The 24,086-nt window shown below is 47.7% G+C and overlaps 1 protein-coding gene across 3 annotated transcripts in view; it reads right to left on the bottom strand.

Annotated features, from left to right (window-relative positions):
• LOC115479359 (solute carrier organic anion transporter family member 1B3-like) overlaps window positions 1–24,086 on the bottom strand; it is a 699,693-nt gene that overhangs the window by 100,202 nt on the left and 575,405 nt on the right. For all 3 annotated transcript variants that reach the window (XM_030217247.1, XM_030217249.1, XM_030217248.1), the window contains one exon: window positions 17,420–17,604. In XM_030217247.1, coding sequence (XP_030073107.1) covers window positions 17,420–17,604 — 185 coding nt within the window. The remainder of the gene's footprint in view (window positions 1–17,419; window positions 17,605–24,086) is intronic.

Here is a 24,086-nt window from a genome sequence, read left to right as displayed (position 1 = left end):
GATGCCGTAAAGAGGGTGAGAGGACAAGATACTGGATGGAAGGGGGAGGGGAGACACTGGAAGGAAAAGGGAACACAATAGAAGGGGAAGATGCTGAAGGGAAGGGGAGACACTGGATGGAAGGGGATGAATGAGGGAGATGCTGCAAAGGTGGAGGGGGGAGATGCTGGATGGAAGGGGAAAGGGGAGACACTGGATGGAAACAGCGGAGGAGAAGAGAAGAATTTCAGGCACGCAGGCAACGCTGAACTCTCCTGGACGGCCGTACCTGGAGCCGCGGGAGAAAAGGCAGCGACAGCGAGGGATGTTGGGTTGGGGCAGGATCAGGAAGGCAGAACTAAGTGCTGGACTTGTGGGGGGAGGACAGGGGCTGGAGGGAAGGGATAGTGCTGCCGGACTTGTGGGAGGAAGGGGATTGGAGGAAAGGGAGAGCGCTGCTGGAGGTGGGAGGAAAAGGAGGAGGGGATCTGGATGGAAGGGAGAGAGCTGATGGACATGGGAGGGAGAGGAGGAAGGGGCTGGAGAGCTGCTGGACAATGGAGGAAGAGGAAGAAGGGACTGGAAGAAAGGGAGAGAGCTGCTGGACATGGGAGGAAGAGGAGGAGGGGACTGGATGGAAGGGAGAGAGCTGCTGGACATGGGAGGAAGAGGAGGAGGGGATGGATGGAACGGAGAGAGCTGCTGGATATGGGAGGAGGAGGGGGAGGAGAACTGGAGGGAAGGGAGAGAACTACTGGTACAGCACGAGGGAGGGAAACAGAGATACCAGACCAAGGAGATGAAGGAAAAGGGAACAAATACTAAACCTACAGCGTGAGGGAGGGCGGGGTGGGTGGGCAGGCAGGGAAGGAGTAAACAAACATGTGGACAAAGGGGAGCCAGTTGATATTGTGTATCTGGATTTTCAAAAGGTGTTTGATAAGGTACCTCATGAAAGGCTACAGAGGAAATTGGAGGGTCATGGGATAGGAGGAAATGTCCTATTGTGGATTAAAAACTGGTTGAAGGATAGGAAACAGAGAGTGGGGTTAAATGGGCAGTAGTTAGTGGGGTTACTCAGGGGTCAGTGCTAGGATCGCTGCTTTTTAATATATTTATAAATGATTTAGAGATGGGAGTAACCAGCGAGGTAATTAAATTTGCTGATGACACATGGAGGGTCATAATCGAAAGTCGCCAGCGAAATAGATCGCCGGTGATCTATTTTGGCGGCGGCGCAACAGCTGGCCGGACCTGTATTATCGAAAAAGATGGCCGACCATCTTTTTTTTCGATAATACGGTTTAGCCTGGCCAAATGCCAGAGTTCGCCAGGTTTGAGATGGCCGGTTTTGTTTTTCAGCAATAATGGAAAAAAATGCCGGCCATCTCAAACCCGGTGAAATCCAAGGCATTTGGTCGTGGGAGGAGCCAGCATTTGTAGTGCACTGGTCCCCCTGACATGACAGGACAGCAACCGGGCACCCTAGGGGGCAATTCTAAAATTTTTTAAAAAATATTCAAATATCTCCCAGGTGCATAGCTCCCTTACCTTGGGTGCTGAGCCCCCCAAATCCCACCCAAAACCCACTCCCTGTTACGTCCCTCACCTGTACGACGCTCCTCCCGGCTAGGATGAGGATCGTTCTTGGGAAGGTCTGTTTCGGTTTCCTAAGTCTGGCAGCTGTCATCCGACTTAGAGCAATGGTACAGCCATCTTGGATAGATCATATCCCAGGAAGCCATCTTGGACTAACGAGGACAGGAAGGAAGCCCATATGTGGTCCTTAGAGCTCTGCTGATGGGGGCAGCCATCTTGGTTCAGCTGCACATGCTTTAGCCTAATTCCTCCTCTACTTAAGGCACTGCCTCCAGCCCTTCAGTGCTTTGGCTTCTGCTGCGCAGAGGTTGTGGTCTGCATCCGTGTTCCTTACCTGATTCCTGATTCCTGAGTTTCCTGTGTTTCGACCTTGGCTTGTTTCCTGACCATGCGTTGTGTTGCTGCCTGCCTTTTGACCCTGGACTGTGTTTGGACTATTCTCAGCTCTACTGTTTTCCTGGCTCTTGGACTGTGTCTGTTGGCTACCTGTCTGGTCGGTGGTCCTGCAACCCCGCCGGTTCCGGAAGTCCTGCCGGTCACTTGAACCCAGGGGCTCAACTCCTGGGGAATAGTGGCTAAGTGCAGGTGAAGCTAGGGGTTGTCTGGCTGCCTGACCGAGGGGTAGATGCATCAAACAAACGTAAAAAAATCAGAAACGTAAAAACCTTTACCGAATCTCAAATAACGAAGCATGCTCCAAAAACACAGCCCCAAAAAGTTTGGTGCGGTATTGCAACCCCTGATTCCCGAAAGTTTCGCAAATGTGCCGTAGCAGCATATGGAACGCATGCGCACTGGTCCATTCGGAAAGCGTGTGTTGTAGGCGTGGCTGTCGCACGCCTGTGATGTCATAGGCGTGCGTCGATAGTGTAAAAGAATCAAGTCGCTGCACAGTTTTGTTTTATGGTTCCTGCCGAGTACTAGCGGAGCTGATTTCACGCAGCTTTTCCTCAGATAGAGATTTTCAATCTGTAAGTGTGAAATGTTGTTAGCAAAAATTCTGCTGTTCATCCCATTTAGCAGTGTTTAACGTCTTTTCCTCCTGGTGTTTTGTTTTAGGTGTTCTTTGTGTGCCACCTTCCTTCTTGCACGTGTTAATATTTTGGTAAGAAGTTCACATGAGCGTATGGTTCTTTACCAATGTGATTTTCATGTCATCCTATTGCTGTTAGGTACTCCGATTTATCCTTTTCGGTGTGTGTGTGGTGTGTGGTGTGTGGCTACCTTTCTGTTGTTTTCACCTTTCTGGTTTCCAGTTCTCATTTCTATCGGTGTGGCAGGGTGGTGGCGGGTTGATATGTGTTCAATTTCTAGCTCTTAACTTCTCCAAAATTTTATGTCTGTGGAAGCAATGGAGGATAATGTCTCGTGGCGTGATGACCAGGAGGCAGTTGGCAGTGAGGGGCATGGTAAGCGGAAGCGTGCTCCCAAATTTACGGAAGAAGAGCTGGAGGTGTTGGTTCGTGGTGTATGTGCCGAATTTGGGAGGCTTTTTAAGAAGGGCAGGCTGACGGTTGGACAAAAGAACAGGATATGGCGGAACATCGTGGCAGAGGTGAATGCTCTGGGTGTGCGTGTGCGCAGTGTACAGCAATGTAAGCACCGTTGGCACGACTTCAGGGGCATGGTCAAAGCGAAGGCACAGCGGAAGTGGGAACATGCAAGGGGTACAGGGGGTGGTCCTCCATGTGATGTGGAGCTGACCCCCCTGGAGGATGCTGTGTTGTCCACCCTTGGTCAGGCGCAGGTTGTCGGACTTCCTGCTGGTGGCGACACGTCGGAGGATGCCAGTGGTGTGCTGGAAGGTGAGTATGTATAATGTTGCGCAAGCAATGGGATATGTGTGTGTGTGACAACTTCCGTTGTGGACTGTTTGTGTCGACCTCCTCTCTGTCTATGTTTACAGGTGTACCTCTGGAGGAGTCCGCATTATCATGCCCCATGCCAGAGGACACAGACAGTGGTGAGTTGTGCTGTGATGTCCAGCCGGTGTGCTGGAAAGGAAAATAGGTACATAAGTATTGCCATAGTGGGAGACACTGAGGGCCATTGAGTGTGTGTTCTTTTGTTCCCTGTATTACAGTGTGTGCGAGAAGCCAACGCCCCTCTGCCCCTTCCTGTTCTTTCGGCATTGCTCAGCTAGGAACAAGGAGGGTCACCTCTTCCCCTTCCTCGGCTAGTAGTGACGTGGTTCCGCGTAAGTATTGTGACCGAACTGCTGGTTGTTTCCTTTCCTTTTTTTGGCTTTTTAAGGCGATTGAAGCCTACATTGCAAATTACACCATAGGTTGTAAACCTCTATCATATCTCCCCTCAGCAACACCATGTGCCACACGACGTCCGGTACAGGGAGATTTTACATTCTCAACATTTTCACCAGGGCCTGCAACACCATGTCCCACGCAACACGATGGAGCGGAATCACGTGTGTAGTTTCTTCTGATTGTATGTTGTGGCAAGATGAGAACATTTGTGTAACTTCGTTGCAGTTCTCCCTTTTCTACTTTCTATTTTTAGGTGTTTGTTTGTTGACGCCGACACAGGGGGGAGATGAGGTGGATGACGATGAAACTGTCACGCTAGACCTACTTGATGTCACACCCCCACTGGATGGTCATGCCATCCCCCTTTCTGCCGCTACGCAGATGTCCACGGCCCGTCCGCGCAGAACACCCATGGAAGAATGGCAGGCTCGTCGTCGTTTGTGGGAGATGCAGGGCAAGTGGAATGACAGGATACATTCTCTGCTAGGAAAAGTGGCAGAGGGTCTCGAGCGTTCCTCTAACGCAATATGTGCGCAGGTGCAGAAGGTGCTGGAGAGCACCAGCGCACAATCAGATAAGACCATTGCCCTCTTGGAGAAAATGTATGCCGTTATGGAAAAAAACAACGCCCTTATGGAACAAAGCAACACCCTTATGGAACAGAACAACACCCATCTCCGTGAGCTGTGCATGAGAGAGTATGGCCAGCAGTATCGGCAGGAGCTCGGGGGGAAGGAGCTTGACATATCGCGTGATGACTCTGCATGCAGCTATCGCGCCGCTGGTGGTATTTTTTCCTCGTGTATTACCCCCCCAAAAAACAATACGTTTGTCTGTGATGTATATTCTACAGCACCCCGGTTACTATGTGTTCATCTAATGTGTCTCCTCTTTTCCCCTTATATCATTTCAGCCTCTACGTCGGGACTGCCCCGGGCTATAAACCATTCGCATTCAGGTAAGTATTGGTGCTGTTTGTGAAATCCAGTCAAATCCTACACATGCATGCGCACAAATGTTACATATAATTCTTGTCCTACACGAAGGACGACAACTGTTCCTTCTACGCTCCCTTCCTTGTACAACATGACTCACTCCGCTCATACAGCTCAAACCAGTAGTACACCTCTTGAAAGTACGTATAAATTTTCGGTGCTTCTTCTGTTTCCGCTATTTTATTTTTTATTCACTGTCCCACGTATTGTTGTGTTTCCTTTTTGCAGCCGCCGCAGGGCAAACCATTGTCTCGAGGGACCCCTTCCATGAGTAAGTGTCACGCGTTACGATGTGTTTGCCGTTAGCCGGCCCGTATAGAATATATACCTCGGTGCGGGGCCACGTTTACTTGACTGTTCAATTATGGTTTCTTAACACAGGCTGTGCCACAGTAAGCCACGGACAGGACAACGGGACATCAGGACAACCCCCTTTACCACCCCTGTGTGGCAGACACCCTCTCATTTGTAAGTATGGCATACAAATATACTGGAATCTAATGTTCGCCGACTTAATGTTTCACTTCTTTGTTATACAATTTCTACTGTCCAAACTGCAGGTGTTTGGTATCATAATGTGTAACTTTTACGTTTCTGTTTTACATTGCAAGTTTTGTTTTGGATTTCCCTTGCAGCCACAGAACAGCAGGAGACCCCCTTGTTCCTCCCACGTTTGGCGGGTATACTATGCATGGTGAGTTTCATGTTGGCATCTATTATTTTGTTCCATTTCTATCCATACCATGACACGGCTACCACTGCTCTGTCCTTCAGGTGTACAGATATGTACTCCGAAACAATGTTGAAGAATGCATTGCTCACGTGTAAACTTCTGTGTCCGTTGTGCATTTCCTGGGCGATACTGATGTTCCCATCCCCCTTCTGAACCTCCCCATTAGAGCACACTGAAAAAGTTAGAATTCTCAACATTACTTTTATTTTCACATAGATGCAGAGAGACAGCAGCAGCATCCTGTGTTCCAGCGCAAAGAACACACCTAGAGGACACACAGTCTACCTGCTTGCCGGTGCATGGGTTCTACCTCATTTGTAATATGTAGAAATAAGCATTCTCTGTGCTTGGCTTCCAGGCCTTGTATGTGTGGGTAACATCTTATGGAGACGATTTCAAATTTTTTTTTAACGTATGCTGTAATAAAAAATCAACGCCTATTCATTTGAAGGTATTAATTGGTATTGTTGGAATTGGTTTCTTGAATTATGTAAGCATTTTATGTGTTTGGCTTTCTGGCAACGTATGTGTACCTAACATCATATGGACACGATTTTTCTTTGTTGATGTATGTTGTAATAAAGAATCAAAGCTTATTCATTCGAAGGTATTATTTTCCTCCATGTTTAACAGCTTATGTAAAAATTAAAATGGTCACATGCTGACAGTCCGTGGACCTTGAATAAATGGGCAAGTACAACAAAAAAGGGAACATTTGTTAACCGCATATCAGTAGAGACCATGAAGGGAGGGTTTAATGTAGGTTGTGAGAAAGACAGAATAGCTTTCTTCTTGCTCCTCAACATAAGATGGTATTTTATTGCAATTATAGACTAGAGCACATTGTTATCGTGCAAATGTTAATGTTATCGTTGACATTACCAACAATAAGAACCCAAAAACATTTGCACAGGGCTGCAAGGGCAATGCTTGTTCGGCGTTCACATGTTACACCTTCACGGCGGGAATATAACTTTCACTTTTTAAAAAGTGACGGTAAGGGCATGTGTGACCTGTCCACCAACATTTAAAACATTTAAATGATTACCACCCAGTTCGATGATGCACAAGGATGCGGTTCTATGATACCTTTATGTTATCCGCCTTGGAGGTGTAGCTTGACAGCTCTGCACATATGCAAACTGTTTGTTAAACCATATAACTGTAACGTGGCTACAGTGCCTCGCGGGGTTGCGAAAACCATTCCCTGATCACCTGCCTGCGCACAGCATTGCCCCTGCTTACGTCAGATCCGGTGGCCAAGGGGGTTATGTCAACTTCAGGAGGGACTACAATGTCGATGTCAATGTCAAGGTTATGCCTCAGCGCTATGTTATGAAGCGTACAGCATACAAGCACTATATCAGCAACCTTCTCTGGGGAATGTTGAAGGGATCCACCGGAAATGTGCAGACAGCGAAACCTGCTCTTCAGTACTCCAAAAGTACGCTCGATCGTACATCTTGTCGAGATGTGTGACTCTTTGTACCGCTTCTCAGCATCAGAACGGGGGATCGGTATAGGTGTCAGTAGCCATGTTTTGGATCCATAACCTGCATCCCCTGCATGGAGACAACAATAAATTGTAATCATGGTAAAAGTTTTTTCTTCTGTATATTTGTTGATGTGCCCTAACATGTCCTAGTGAAAGAGGTCACTTTAGTTTTGCAAAGTGCACTCAGCAGAATCACGGCTATAGCGCAAGTAGTAGAGACACTGCCATGCTACCTTGAAAATGCAACCACCCTGAACCGCTGACGTGTCTATTATCAATAACGGGCACTTACCAAGAAGCCATCCTTGGGCAATCCGCCCCTCGGCAAACTTCCTCCCCAGCGCACTGTTCGACAAAATGTAGGAGTCATGACAGCTGCCAGGATAACGTGTGACAACATCCAGGATCTTAAGGCTCGCATCGCACACCACCTGCACGTTCAACGAGTATCCCATCTTGCGGTTGCGGTATTGCATCTCTTGATCAGACGGGGGGGGGGGGGGGGGGGTGAAGGCAACATGTGTGCAGTCAATAGCTCCCAGGACGTTAGGCATACCAGCTATCTTGAAAAATCCAGTCTTGATCTTCCTATGCTCCTCTACCCCCATTGGGAAAGCAATGTGCTTACGGACGCACTTTTTAAGTGCGCGCAGAACCTGAAACATATATGTGAAAGGTGTGTATTTGGCAATGCAGTAATGGAAAAAAAAAACATTTTTTGGGAGGTAGGAGGTGGGAAAGGGAACACATTGGTGGTGTGCAGTGGCTGGGGGACTGGGAATTCCAAAAAAAAGAGTTGTACCTGTGTAAGATGTCGCGAAAGAGTGGACTGGTCAACGCCACTGTTCCCCCCTAATACATGCTGGAATGTCCCTGTTGCAAGGAACTGCAGAACAGTCAGCAGCTTGACTATGCCAGGTACTGCGTGAGATCTTGCAGTGGTAGGATCAATATCCTCTCTAATTTCCTGATATAGCTCATAAATGGCTGTTCTTGATAGGCGGTAGTCATCAATGATTTTCCTGTCCGATATCTGATCTAGCACCAGCCGTGTTCGAAACACACGTGGCCTTGGCAGCCAGAGAGGGAACAGGGGGGGAAGCTGTTCAACATCGGGTCCCCTTTGATCCTGTCCCTGCCTGTCAGTGACGTGATCATAAACCATGTCAGGGCAAAAGTCCAACTGTGCCAGGAAAAAACCACCATCCATTTCGTTATTGCAGCGGCACACCAAACAGCCCAAAAGAGGATCCGCCGTTCGTTTCCGTCGCGCACTGTGTACGTCAAACATATGCGCCGCAAAGCAACCCTGTCTCGCGTGTAACACAGACCCTGCACATTCGCGCGGCGCTTGCTGGCGACGCTACACACATAAGTTTAGAAAATGGGAAGCGCAGCACGCTGCCAGTTTCATTGGCCGTCGCCCTAAAAGCCAGATTGTTTGCCACTGCAACGTGTAAAACAAACGCGAGCACCTCCGTTATATTGCAGCGCACATTTGTGACATCGCACTTGTACGCGGCCAACCGCAAACAACAATTCCCCAGCTACATAATTCTTACCAAGGAAGCGGAGCACACTGCCGTTTCATTCACCGTATGTCTGTCAAGAACCCCCAACACAATCATTATGGTATGCATGACACAGAGGACATAGTTTAAAACACATAACTTTTATAAAACAGCAGATAATATTAATTGTGAACAACATATAACGGTGGTTTGTCAAACTTGCAGAATGTATAAAATAAACAGTGGTAGATTTACAAGGGGGCGGCAATAGGGGTAGAACAAGGAAAAAGACGCGGAGGACAGACCTCAAGGACGCTCGCTGCACAAGGGAAGACAGGTACAGGACAACCCAGGAGAGGTCTTCCAATGCCTGCCCTCCCATGTGCAGGGTCTGAGCCATCTGTTCCAGCTCGTGGGGGGGAAGGTTAATCAGGGCAAGCGGGATATGGGGAGATGTGGCCCGATCTTGAACAGTGGGGAGAGTGGTGGAGGTGCTTCGGTCGCGGGTGGGAGTGGGGAAGGTACATGTCCCACGGGTTACAGTCGGAGGAGGGGGCATGGGAGAGACACTGCGGTTGATCGTTTGGGGTGGTGGGGGGGTGGGCGGTAGTGACGGGAGATCACTGTTGTCCTCCCCTGTGAGGTCCACAATGGCACCTGTTACAAAAGACAATGGAAGAACTGTCAGAAAACATCACCACGAACTGCTGTAAAACAGAAACACACAGTGATATGCAATAATAGCCAACATTATTATTATGAACCTTAATAGAGCGCTTACAGGTGCACGCGGCGGCAGAGACATCAGCAAAAAATTTGACAAGTATAACAAGGCTAGAGATGAGTCATGCCGCAGACTTTGGTAACTCACCCTGTTCGTCCATCTGGAACATCTCAAGGACAGGGGTGACTTCCTATGCGGAGGTGGATGGGACGGCATGGCTTAGGGAAAGAGGGAGGGAGGTCAGATGGGGAGCGTGAAAGGAGGTACTAGGAGGGCTGGTGGGACTTTGTGGCTGGTGGGGGGTGGCCTGTGAAACTGGCGGGCTGTGTGGACTGTGCGGCAGGGGGAGGGAGGCAGGGTGGTGAGGGCTGGTGGGACTATGCGGCGGAGGGGGGGAAGCGGGGGAAACAGGAGGGCTGGTGGGACTTTGCGCCTGGGGTGGGGTGACAGGGGGACTGGAATGTAGACGGGGAGGAGGAGAGGAAAGGTGGGAAGGGCCATACCTTGGAGCAGGGAGGCGCAACACAATGGACTGGCGGGATCTCTTAGGGGGGGGCTGGAGACCTGAGGAGGGGCCGGGACGGCAACGGGCATAAGGCAGGAGGTGGGGACCAGGGGTAGGAGCGGAAGGGCGGGGAGGTGCGACAGCAGCCAGGGACCCTTCAACGACGTCATCCTCCTGCTCCTCCTCCTCCTCCTGCTCCTCGTCCTCAGAAGCTGACAATTCTGCACGGACAAACATAGTCTATCACATAAAAGCACAAGGCCACTATCAAACCTCTAATGTGGCAGACTCATATCAAATGAACCAATACCTGGGCTGTTGTCAAGGTTTGTCTTAACCTCTTACAGCCATTCGGGGTGGTCCTTGCGCAACGCCCGCGCACGTTTTTTAAGCTCCTCAACCTGTAAACCCAAAAAAAGGGAAATCAGATGTACATTAAAAACTGGAAATAGGCATGCACTGTCGATGTCAGTAACTGGACCACCTTTGTTTTTTCATGCACATGCAAAAATCGGTTATATGTTATGAGTGGTGTTCATAGGGGGGGCAGACAACAGGGACGGATCTCCGATGCGCCCTGCCCCCAAGGGTGTGCCCCCCCGGCCCCCCCGCGAACGGACACCCTCTGTGAATAGGATGACCGCCCCCACCCCCTTGGTACGACACTGTGCATAGAGCCCTATATACTGCCAACTTACAGATCTGGGAAAGGAGGAACGCTTATTAAAGAGGCGTTGCAGAGTTTCCCAGCCCTTGTCCATCCTCCCGATATTCCTCCTTCTCCCTGCGCGGGGGAAAAGACGCTTCTCGTTGATGGTAAAGAGTTGAGTGAGCCAGAGGACATCGAGGTCAGAAAAGTTTGGCTTTCTCCCTCTGGCTGCCATAACTTCTCCACGTAAATTTACTGCGTATGTCTACAGTGCACGCGCTATATCAACGTGGTTATGACACGTTTTCTATAAGCTTTATTAAAAGCAAAACAATACAGGTGCAATGTGTTTTTGTCCAATCACAGCGCGTCTCACGTATCGTCTACGCTGCAGTTGGTTCTTTTTTGTGTTTCACTTTACAGTTCTTAGCCGGAGAGCCCTAACGACAGGTACAGACCTGTCGTTACATTTCTCGGCGTTGTCTTTCGTTAAACCAATCGGAAAAGGTTAGTGCATGTCATTTGAAAAGGGTTTCTACACTGATTGCTCATCTGCATTCCATTTTCGTTAGCTGCTACGGTCGTCGAAAAATGGGCTTTAGTACATGAAACGGTTGGCGATTTCTTTGCAAAATGGTCGGTAAAGGGTTGTTAAAGTTTTGTGCATCTGGGCCCGAGTGCGGTGCACTCCATCTTCGCCGTGCTCAGTCGGGGCACAAGGGCTCACATCCCCAGTCATAATAGTGGCTGAGAAAATAAAGGCTAAAGAGTTGGCGTTCCAGAAATACAAAAAAAAACTCAAGAAAAGGAACACGAGGAGGAATACCGGATGAAAATGAAAGAAGCCAAGAGAGAGATACGTCTGGCAAAAGCGCAAGCGGAAGAACAAATGGCTAGAAATGTAAGAAGGGGTGACAAAAATTTCTTCAGGTATATTAGTGAAAGAAGAATGACTAAAAAGGGAATTGTGAGACTAAAAGATACTGTGAACCGCTATGTGGATAACGATGAAGAAAAAGCAAATTTGCTAAATAGATACTTTTGTTCTGTTTTCACAGAAGAAAATCCTGGAGAAGGACCGCGATGGAGTGCAAAAAGTACAAATGAGATTGAAGTGGATAGAGCACCGTTCACAGCAGAGTGTGTGTATGAACAACTTGAAAAGCTAAAGGTGGACAAAGCCATGGGACCGGATGGGATCCACCCCAGGATACTGAGGGAGCTCAGAGAGGTTCTGGCGAGTCCTCTTAAAGATTTGTTTAATATATCCTTGCAGACGGGAGAGGTTCCGAGGGATTGGAGAACGGCGGAGGTGGTCCCTCTTCACAAAATTGGTGATAGGGAAGAAGCTGGAAACTACAGGCCGGTAAGCCTCACTTCGGTTATTGGAAAAGTAATGGAAGCCATGCTGAAGGAAAGGATATTGAATTTCCTGGAAGCCAATAAGTTGCAAGATCCGAGACAACATGGTTTTACCAAAGGGAAATCGTGCCAAATGAATCTCATTGAATTCTTTGATTGGGTGACAGGAGAATTGAATCAGGGACGAGCTATAGACGTAATCTACTTAGATTTCAGCAAAGCTTTTGACACGGTTCCCCACAGGAGGCTCTTAAATAAACTGGATGGGCTGAAGATAGGAACCGAAGTGGTGAACTGGATTAGGAACTGGTTGACGGACAGAAGCCAGAGGGTGGTGGTGAATGGAATTCGCTCGGAGGAGGGAAAGGTGAGTAGTGGTGTTCCTCAAGGATCGGTGCTAGGACCGATTCTGTTCAATATATTTGTGAGTGACATTGCCGAAGGGTTAGAAGGTAAAGTTTGCCTATTTGCGGATGATACTAAGATCTGTAATAGAGTGGACACCCGGGAGGGAGTGGAAAACATGAAAAAGGATCTGAGGAAGCTAAAAGAATGGTCTAAGGTTTGGCAATTAAAATTCAACGCGAAGAAATGCAAAGTGATGCACTTAGGAAATAGAAATCCTTGGGAGACGTATGTGTTAGACGGGGAGAGGGATCTTGGGGTGATAGTATCTGAGGATCTGAAGGTGACGAAACAATGTGACAAGGCGGTGGCTGTAGCTAGAAGGTTGTTAGGCTGTATAGAGAGAGGTGTGACAAGCAGAAGAAAGGGGGTGTTGATGCCCCTGTATAAGTCATTGATGAGGCCCCACCTGGAGTATTGTGTTCAGTTTTGGAGGCTGTACCTTGTGAAGGATGTAAAAAGAATTGAAGCGGTGCAAAGAAAAGCTACGAGAATGGTAAGGGATTTGCGTTACAAGATGTATGAGCAGAGACTTGATGACCTGAACATGTATACTCTGGAAGAAAGGAGAAACAGGGGTGATATGATACAGACGTTCAAATATTTGAAAATTATTAATCCGCAAACGAACATTTTCCGGAGGTGCGAAGGCGGTAGAACGAGAGGACATGAAATGAGATTGAAGGGGGGCAGACCCAAGAAAAATGTCAGGAAGTATTTTTTCACGGAGAGAGTAGTGGATGCTTGGAATGCCCTCCCGCTGGAGGTGGTGGAAATGAAAACGGTAACAGAATTCAAACACGCGTGGGATAAACATAAAGGAATCCTGTTCAGAAGGAATGGATCCTAAGAAGCTTAGCCGAGATTGGGTGGCAGAGCCGGTGGCGGGAGGCGGGGATAGTGCTGGGCAGAATTATACAGTCTGTGCCAGAGCCAGTGGTGGGAGGCGGGGATAGTGCTGGGCAGACTTACACGGTCTGTGCCCTGAAAAGGACAGGTACAAATCAAGGTAAGGTATACACAAAAAGTAGCACATATGAGTTTATCTTGTTGGGCAGACTGGATGGACCATGCAGGTCTTTTTCTGCCGTCATCTACTATGTTACTATGTATAACACTCCTCACAACTCTACACCACTACCATAGTTCTTCTGGGTGAAGGGGGGCACCTACATATGGGTACAGTGCATTTTGTGGGGGTTTGGAGGGCTCAACACTTACCACCACAAGTGTAACAGGTAGGGGGGGATGGGCCTGGGTCTGCCTGCCTGATTAGCATTAAAAACTGCTCCAGGGACTTGCATACTGCTGTCAGGGAGCTGGGTATGACATTTGAGGCTGGCATACAGGTTGGCAAAAAAGGTTTTTATTTTTATTTTTTTAGTGTGGGAGGGGGTTGGTGACCACTGGGGGTGCATGGGGAGGTCAGTCCCCATTTCCTCCGGTGGTCATCTGGTGAGTTGGGGCACCTTTTTGAGGCTTGGTTGTGAAAATAAAAGGACCAAGTAAACCCGGCGAAATACTGATGAACGCTGCTTTTGTTTTTTCATTATCCGTGAAAGCCGGCCATCTGGTAGCCATGCCCATGTCCCGCCTTCGCTACGCCGCCGACACGCCCCCTTGAACTTTCACCGGTGCGGTGACAGGAAAGTGGCAATGGTGTCAAAAAAGCCGCTTTCAATTATACCGATTTCGCCGCTTTTGAGAGATCGCCGGCCATCTCCTGATTTATGTCGGAAAATGGCCGGCGATCACTTTCGAAAATAAGCCTGATAGTTATTCAAAGTTGTTAACTTGCGAGAGGATTGTGAAAAATTACAGAAGAACCTTACGAGACTAGAAGACTGGGCGGCTAAATGGCAGATGACGTTTAATGTGAACAAGTGCAAGGTGATGCATGTGGGAAAAAAAGAACCCGAATTATAGCTACGTCATGCAAGGTTCCACGTTAGGAGTTACGGACCAAGAAAGGTATCTGGGTGTCGTCGTCCATAATACACTGAAACCTTCTGCTCAGTGTGCTGCTGCGGCTAGGAAAGCGAAGAGAATGTTGGGTATTATTAGGAAAGGTATGGAGAACAGATGTGAGGATGTCATAATGCCGTTGTATCGCTCCATGGTGCGACCGCACCTTGAGTATTGTGTTCAATTCTGGTCGCTGCATCTCAAGAAAGATATAGTAGAACTGGAAAAGGTGCAGCGAAGGGCGACAAAAATGATAATGGGGATGGGACGACTTCCCTATGAAGAAAGATTAAGGAGGCTAGGGCTTTTCAGCTTGGAGAAGAGACGGCTGAGGGGAGACATGATAGAGGTATATAAAATAATGAGTGGAGTGGAACAGGTGGATGTGAAGCATCTGTTCATGCTTTCCAAAAATACTAGGACTAGGGGGCATGCAATGAAACTACAGTGTAGTAAATTTAAAACAAATAGCAGAAATGTTTTCTTCATCCAACGCTTAATTAAACTCTGGAATTCGTTGCCGGAGAACGTAGTGAAGGTGGTTAGCTTGGCAGAGTTTAAAAAGGGGTTGGACGGTTTCTGAAAGGACTTGGGACAAAACCAAAATTTTGGGCTTAACTTGTATAAAATGTTTTTACGTTTGGGTAGCTTGCCAAGTGCCCTTGATTGGCCACTGTCGGGGACAGGATGCTGGGCTCGATGGACCTTTGGTCTTTTCCCAGTATGGCATTACTTACGTACTTATGTTTCAAGCAACCAAACCACATGCTGGAAAGGGGAGGGAGTGAGAGGGAGAGAAGCTGGATGGGGTAGGGTCAGAGAGGGTAGAGATATATTGGCACTGGGGATGAAGAGAGGGGAGAAGCTGGACAGAGAAATATAGGGACACAGAGAAAGGGAGATACTAAACATGGAGGAAGATAGAGGTACAGAGATGGAAGAAGATGGATAGTGGACATGGAGAGAGAGTAGAAATATCAAATGGACATGAGGCCTTGGTTAGTGAGTTAAGAAAAGACAGAAGGATGTAGAAACCAGAGCCTGGGACCAACATGGCTTGAAAAATAAAATAAGCAGACAACAAAAGGTAGAAAAAAGAATTTGGCTAGGCCCCAAGGCAGAAATTTGGGAGGGGACACAAAAGCTTACTAACAGGCTGCACCTTCTTCAGCTTCCAGCTGGACCAGGGTTCTCTCTGGCTAGGGGGTCAAACACAGTTACCCTAGTTGTACCTCCCCTAACATTGTCTCTTGCATGTACTATAATATTTTGCACAGTATAGGAGAAAATGCATCTCTTTGTATTTCTCTGTGCTGCGCTAAATGCAAGGTCTAGCCTCTTGGGATTTTGATTTAATTTCTTTATGGTTTGTGGTCACTTATTCTGTATTTGGCATTTATGTTCTGTGTGTGTGACCAAAGTATTCTGTTAGCATCAATTTTCCATGTAGTATTCTATAGTACTTTGGCTTGTTCAGTTTTCTTGATGTATTGATATTTTAGGGCCCCACTTTAATTTTTAGGGCATATTTGGGGGAAGCATATGTGTGTTGGAGGACCGTGGCTCAGTGGTGGATGAAGAGTGCACCCTCTTGTGTTTCCCCTAGCTCACAATGTGGCCTGCAGTCACTGAGGCCTGCAGCCACTGAGGCCAGCACTGCTACTCCCACTGAAGTTATTGGGAGTGGGGTAGGTTTGCGGTAGGAGTAGGGGTATGGGCAGGGCATATCAGGTGGCAGGTGTTTCTCTAGTGCCCATCCATCCAACCTGTTGGCCCACCTCAAAATTGCCTTCTGGCTACGCCACTGGTGTGTCCCATGGACTCCCGTAATTGTCTCACAGACCCCCAGGGGTCTGCAGACCACAGGTTGAGAACCACTTCCCTATTGAAAATAAAACCAACACAAAACAAAAAAAAAACCTAATTTTACACTTTATATTTCTGTGTAGAAGTGTGCACAGAAAAGTACATGCATAGATTAGAAAGGAAATTTATGTGTATATTTTCCTTCCTTTCTCCATTTTAACCGCTGAGGTTTAGGTATAGCTTCAGTCTCAAGCTATAGCAGATGAAAATGTGCATAAAGAACTTAGGTGATGATATTAGGTATTTAGTACTAAATGAAAATTGGTTCCTGAATGACCAATATGCAAAAATTGAGTTTTGGAAAATTTTTTACCATATGTATGGATACAATAATTCGCATAGGGCCTTCTCTTACTATAATAGTGGATTTGTAGGAAGAACAGAGATATGAAAGATCAGTCATTCGCATAAATGGCAACTCACCATGAACTACTAAATAATCCAGGTTTAATCTGACTCAGTATTGTTTAAAATGTGACTTTGTACTTGTTTCTAATTTTTTATATACTTTTGTCATGTCCCCTACCTCAACGCAAGCGGCGTCCTTGGGCTGCGCGGGGTCCCGTCGACACGCACACTTGACTGGCACTGCCTGAGCCATGTGTATGCAGTCCTCTCTGGGTTTGTTCAGAGAGCGATGGTTGCAGGCTCCTTAATTGCTTTGCTTCCATGCACCTGTTTATGCTCTCTCTCTCTCTGCCTGGCTTCCAGGCTCCTTGATTGCTTTTCTTCCACCCACCTGGGTCTGCTCTTCCTCTGCCTGGCTTCCCTTACTTCTCTCCTATTGGTCTTCCAGTTCCTCCTTCCCCTGCTCTTGTCCTATGGTTGTGCCCCTTCTCCCTGCTGATGTCAGGCGCCAGCACTTTATCAGCTGAGCTCTTCCTGGACTCCATGCTTCGGCTTCTACTTTGGTAGGTGTTTCTAACTCTGTAGTCTGCTTCTTATCTACTGGTCCCTCGTTGCTGACTTTGCCTGTACCTGGATTACCCTTCTGCCTGCTGCCTGTCTACTGACTTTCGCCTGCATCTGAATTACTCTCTTGCCTGCTGCCTGCCTACTGACTTTCGCCTGTACCTGGATTACTCTCTTGCCTGCCTACTGACTTTCGCCTGTACCTGGATTACTCTATTGACCTGCTGCCTGCCTGGCCGATACATTCATCACCCCGCTTCAGCTCCGTCCAGTAAGTCCTGCAGGCCTCCCGCACCTAGGGGCTCAACCTCTGGGGAATGGCGGTCAGGTGAAACCCAGGGTTGTCCAGCCGCCAAGCAGAACCTGGTCTGAGTACTGGGCTCAGCAGTGCTCTCTACTTGGTACAAGAACGCACAAGTCTGACAACTTTGCATATGAATTCTAATTTTACTCACCTGAACATAATAATGAAACCACAAGTACCTCCTAATGAGGCGATAAAGGCACTCAGAGCTTGTGATATTATAAAGTATATAACCATTCTGGAACAAGATTCTCCCTTTGGACATGCTCCTAAAATTGCTGTGGAATCTCTTGATTGAGAGCCTTTTGCTTCAATGCAGCTGCAATTCTGAAACATCTATAAGAAAACAAGCTTGAATTAAATTGTGATCACCAGCATTGAAAAATGAAACAGAATGGGATAAAACTTGGCATAGGAGAGAAGCCAGTGAAAATACACATACCCCCCTGTTATTCAGAAGTATTTAACCGTCCAGGATCAGCACCTGGCTGGTTAAATGCTCCATAACTGGCTATCTGTGAATTTTATGCGGGACTTGGCCAGCCATGACTCCCTGAAAATTCATGGCTAGTGGATTGCTGGTTATATCAAGCAATATAATCTGCTCTCTGCCAATTTTCCCCATAAGTTTGCCAACCATATATGGTCGTGTGAATACCAGGCCAATCTTTGACCAGTTCAAACTGGACAACACTGAATATAGGCTTAGCCAGTTAAGTTTGAACCAGCTAAAAATAAACTGGATATTCAATGTCTGTCACCGGAAACGGTCTCGCACGGAATATCCAGGCTCAAAACCAACCGTGGGAGTTTGCCAGGCTAACTCCTGTGGTATGAATATTGGACCCATAGAATTCAAAAATGGGCCAGATCAGACTGAGGGTTCTAGAGAAATAAGCCTCCCCTCCCCCCATTTGTATGGGAGAAACAGTTCCATGTCTTGCAGCATAGAAACTTACAAACAGTGAAATATAGGGTTCAACAGGAAGCACTACATAGAATTAATCAGCAAACTAGCAAATTTCTGAGTATCTCTGAGGGGTAGAGAATAAACTTTTTTCCCCAAGTCTTACTGTGTACTTTCACATGGTGACCCCCCCCCCCCCCCCCCCCCCCCACTGTATTAGATCTATACCAAATCTCAGAAAGGCAACACTACAGTAGAAATATGGTAGGGAAAAAAAAAAGAAGCATACTAGCCACACATTGTCATGGATGAAAGATGCTCACCCACAGCATATCCTATAGGGCTAATGATGGTGGTAACAATACTGCAAAATCTTCAGGAGAAGCAAATCTCTCTGTTACAGCAATAGGCCTTGGCAACCATGTTCATGAACAACTTCAGCAGGAGATAAACCACAGAAATTAACAAAAAAGTTAAGTAGTCTAAAAACTGTTAGGTGGACTCTTGAAGATAAATACAACACACGGCTTACTTTCAGCACTGTTGAAACCTCTCTACTGGGATTTCCTAAATGTCTTGTTTCAATAGTGGCTTTCCCCCTATTCTAGCTTAAAAGCTGCTCTATCTCTGAAAATGCAATCCCAGAGGATCTGGACTTCAGCTTTCTACCTAACAGCCTAAATTTGGCTTCCAGAACCTCCCTCCCACATTTTCCTATGTCACTGGTACCCATATGTACCAAGACAGCTGGCTCCTCCCCAGCATTATCTAAGATCCTGTCTAAGTGACACGTGAGGTCCGCCACCTTCGCACCAGGCAGGCAAGTCACCAGGTGATCCTCACGTCCACCAGCCACCCAGCTATCTATATGCCTAATGATCAAATCACTAACTACAACAGCTGTCCTAACCCCTCCTTCCTGGGCAGAAGTAGTATATCCCCTGGTAGGCAGGTCCTGGCTAGAGGAGGACTTCCTACTTCACCAGGGTGATGTTCTCCTTCTAGGAGACCTTTCTCCTCCAAGGCAGCACAGGGGCTGCCAGACTAGAGGTGGGACTTCTTTACATCCCTGTAGGTCTCCTCTATGTACTTCTCTGTCTTCCTCAGCTCCACCAAGTCTGCTATTCTAGCCTGTCACGCTCCTCACCTCCTCGCTGGTGGGGCGCTCCCACGGGATGGAGTACCAGCCATCTTGCCGGGCCCGGTGCTCCGAGCATGGCCTGGCCATCGGGAGTGGAGCGCCAGCCATCTTGGCAGGGCCGGTGCTCCAAGGGTTGCCCCGTCTCTCTCCTTCGGGGCGCGGGGTTCACGTCCGGGGTCAGTTTTTGCTGCATACTCTGCTGTCAGCCTGCGCGGCCCCGGAGTGTGGCTGTTTTCACCCCGCCTCCTGCCTCGGCAGGATTGTAGCTCGCTGCCAGACTCCTCCTCCGGCGGACCAGCCAATGGGAGGCTCTCCTTCCCAGCTGATTCCTTGGCTCCTGATGGTGGGGGCTATTTCAGGAGCATCTTCTCTCCACTTCTCTGCTTTTGCTTCTACTTCGGTAGGTTTTGCTTTGTGCTCTTGTGTGTTTATCTGCTGACTCTCTTTGCTGACCACTGCCTAAACCCAGATTACTCTCTGCCTGCTGCCTGTCCCTGACCACTGCCTGAACCTACATAAGTACATAAGTACATAAGTAATGCCATACTGGGAAAAGACCAAGGGTCCATCGAGCCCAGCATCCTGTCCACGACAGCGGCCAATCCAGGCCAAGGGCACCTGGCAAGCTTCCCAAACGTACAAACATTCTATACATGTTATTCCTGGAATTTTGGAGTTTTCCAAGTCCGTTTAGTAGCGGTTTATGGACTTGTACTTTAGGAAACCGTCCAACCCCTTTTTAAACTCTGCTAAGCTAACCGCCTTCACCACTTTCTCCGGCAACGAACTCCAGAGTTTAATTACACGTTGGGTGAAGAAAAATTTTCTCCGATTTGTTTTAAATTTACTACACTGTAGTTTCATCGCATGCCCCCTAGTCCTAGTATTTTTGGAAAGCGTGAACAGACGCTTCACATCCACCTGTTCCACTCCACTCATTATTTTATATACCTCTATCATGTCTCCCCTTAGCCGTCTCTTCTCCAAGCTGTATAGCCCTAGCATCCTTAGTCTTTCTTCACAGGGAAGTCGTCCCATCCCCGCTATCATTTTAGTCGCCCTTCGCTGCACCTTTTCCACTTCTACTATATCTTTCTTGAGATGCGGCGACCAGAATTGAACACAATACTCAAGGTGCGGTCGCACCATGGAGCGATACAACGGCATTATAACATCCTCACACCTGTTTTCCATACCTTTCCTGATAATACCCAACATTCTATTCGCTTTCTTAGCCGCAGCAGCACACTGAGCAGAAGGTTTCAGTGTGTTATCGACGACGACACTCAGATCCCTTTCTTGGTCCGTAACTCCTAACGTGGAACCTTGCATGACGTAGCTATAATTCGGGTTCTTTTTTCCCACATGCATCACCTTGCACTTGCTCACATTAAACATCATCTGCCATTTAGCCGCCCAGTCTCCCAGTCTCGTAAGGTCCTCTTGTAATTTTTCACAATCCTGTCGCGATTTAACGACTTTGAATAACTTTGTGTCAACCTGGATTACTCTCTGCCTGCTGCCTGTCTCTGACCACTGTCTGAACCCGGATTCCTCTCTGCCTGCTGCCTGCGGCCTGTCTCAGACCCCTGCCTGCATCCAGAAGTCCTGTCGGCCGCCCGCACCTGAGGGCTCAACCCTCGGGGAACGGTGGTCACTACAGGTGAAGCCTCAGGGTTGCTCGGCTGCCCAGCAGAGCCCAGGTTCGAGTTCCTCACCTCTGTGCTCCGCCCGGCACGAGGACTCACGAATGCGACAGTAAGCTGAAGCCATGAGTTCGCCGGACAAACCCGACCTGGCGGACCTGGCACAGGTCCTTCAGCAGCAGCAAGCTCAGTTGAACAGGCTGTCTGGTGTGTTACGTGTGTTCTCAGATGTCCGCCCTCCAGGCCCAGCGTCAACCTGCCGTGTCAGCTCCTAGACCTGCTCTGCCTACTCCAGGACTGCGACTTCCAGAGCCCCCTCGGTTTGACGGTACCGTACCCCCTCTGCATGTCAGGGCTTTTTGAACCAATGCCAGATGCTCTTCGAGATGCAACCCGGGTCTTTTCCCTCTGACAGCCTTAAGATCACCTATATTGTCTCACTGCTTTCTGGACTGGCTCTGGCTTGGGCCTACCCTAACTATTCAACCTGGGTTTCACCTGCACTGATCGCCATTCTCCAGAGGTTGAGCCCCTAGGTGCAGGCGGCCTGCAGGACTTACAAGACGGAGCTGGAAGTGGGGTGGTGAATGTATCGGCCAGGCAGGCAGAAGGCAAGAGAGTGATCCAGGTACAGGCAAAGTCAATAAGCAGGCAGCAGGCAGGGGAGTAATCCAGGAACAGGCAATGTCAACAGGCAGGCAGCAGGCAGGGGAGTAATCCAGGTACAGGCAATGTCAATAGGCAAACAACAGGCAAGAGAGTAATCTAGGCACAGGTAAAGTGAATAGGCAGGCACAGTGGTGTGCTGGAGCGGGCTCTCACAGGCTCGCGAGAGCCATTTGTTAAGTTTTTAAGAATTTTGGGAGCCAGTTGTTAAAGTAGGCCTCCCCATGGCTACTTTAACAACTGACTCCCAAAATGTGGGCTTGGGCCCCCTCCTGAATTCTCTTTTATTTTGCTGGCAGTGATGCTGGCCCCACCAGCCAAGTAAATAGACTGCTGCTGCTCCCTGCTCCTTGTTTCTGACTCTGAGCATCAGGCTGGGACTTTTCATGCAAGCGCAAGAAGGTTCCATCATGCTGCTCAGAGCCAGAAACAAGCAGCAGAGAATGATGGCAGTCCATTTATTGGCTGGTGGGGCTCGGCAAAGGTATGCCTAGCTTGCCTGCAGAAGGGAGGGGAGAGAGAGGCATGTATTCCCCCCCTCCCCCCCAATTTTCAGGGCCGGCTATGCCCAGAGAGAGAGCCCATTGTTAAAAATTTACCAGCACACCCCTGGGCACGCAGCAGGTCAAGAGAGTAATCCAGGTACAGGCAAAGTCAGTAGGCAGTCAGCAGGCAAGACAGAAATCCAGGTACAGGCAAAGTCAGTAGGCAGGCAGCAAGCAAGAGAGTAATCCAGGCACAGGCAAAGTCAGCAATGAGGGACAAAGTAGAGAAGAAGCAAACTACTGAGGAATTAACACCTACCAAAGTAGAAACCGAAGCATGGAGTCCAGGAAGAGCTCAGTTGATAAAGTGCTGGCGTCTGACATCAGCAGGAACCAGCAGGGAGAAGGAGCACAGCCATAGGACAAGAGCAGGGGGAGGAGGAACCGGAAGACCAATAGGAGAGAAGCAAGGGAAGCCAGGCAGAGGGAGAGCAGACACAGGTGCATGGAAGCAAAGCAATCAAGGAACCTGCAACCACTGTCTCTCTGAACAAACCCAGAGAAGAACTACACACACATGGCTCAGGGCTGTGCCAGTCAAGTGTGCATGTCGACGGGACCCTGCGCAGCCCAAAGATGCCGCTTGCGTTGAGGTAGGGAACATGACAGCCTGCTAGAGGCTATCTATTAATGCTGTGGTGCAAAGTTCAAAACTAGGGGAAAAAGAGTTTGGAGATTAGTTGATAAAGTTTGATTTTTTATATTTTTATTCTGCCTATCACTAACCTACAATTCCTCATTTAAGCCTCAATCTTTAAGTTCCCAAAGCACAAGGCAAAATAATGTTCACTTACCAGAGAAATGTCCTCTTCTCTCAGAACTTCTCAGAAAGAAAGTTAAGTGGGACCTTTCCTCTTTATATAGTTTTGAACCTATGGGGACTGCTTCAAACAGACTCTTTCAAGTTAACTCAGTAAACAGATTGCCCTTAGTAACCACTGCAAATATTCTACTTCCTCACACCTTAATTAACACCCAATTCAGGTCAGTGGCAGTGCTACCTCTCCAGCAACCAAAGAACAGAAATAACTGTCTTTTAGAACAAGATTTGAGCCTTCCTACTATCCTTTTAAAGTTCTTTGGCTGTTAAGTTTCTACCTCTAGAAAAAGTTTCAGTTTAAAACTATGGGAAAAGTGCCTACTTCTAGAAAAAATTTCAGTTTAAAACTATGGGGAAAGGGTTCTACACTATGGAAACTAGTTAATAATAATTGCTTTTCTCTCTTTCTCTCTCTCTCTCTCTCTCTTTCCCCTAAGACTAAACTAGGTCCTGCAGTGCCTGCTAGAGGCTATCTGTTAATGCTGTGGTACAAAGTTCAAGTTTTAAATCTAAGGGAAAAAGAGTATGGAAAATAGTTAATAAAGTTTGCTTTTTTATATTTTTATTCTGCCTATCACTAACCTACAATTCCTTGTTTAAACCTCAACCTTTAAGTTCCCAAAGCACAAGGCAAAATAATGTTCACTTACCAGAAAAATGTCCTCTTCTCTCAGAACTTCTCAGAATTTGAATTAAAATTGTATGATTCACCAGGTCAAATGCCATGGATAGATCAAACTGCAACACCAAGGCATGTTTTTCCTCACTAAGCAAAGATCTAGCTTTATCCAATAAAGAACATATCACAGTTTCTGTACTATGTGCTGATCTAAATCCTGATTGAGAGTGATGCAACACATTGTGTAAATCCAGATAATACCCCAATTGTTGTGCAACTGACCCCTCCATTATCTTCACAAACAATGGGATACAAGCTATGGTCTGTAATTGGAAAGTAATTGACAAGATTCCTTCTGATTCTTTATTATCAGAGTGATAATTATTTCACCCAGATAAACAGGGAAGATGCCTGCTGTCATGTGAAATTGAATCCAACTAACAAGTTAACACAAAAATTTGCTAGGGGCCAAAC

The sequence above is a fragment of the Microcaecilia unicolor genome, chromosome 10, assembly GCF_901765095.1.
Source record: "Microcaecilia unicolor chromosome 10, aMicUni1.1, whole genome shotgun sequence".
Taxonomy (NCBI): domain Eukaryota; kingdom Metazoa; phylum Chordata; class Amphibia; order Gymnophiona; family Siphonopidae; genus Microcaecilia; species Microcaecilia unicolor.
This window is presented reverse-complemented; position numbering and strand designations above follow the sequence as displayed.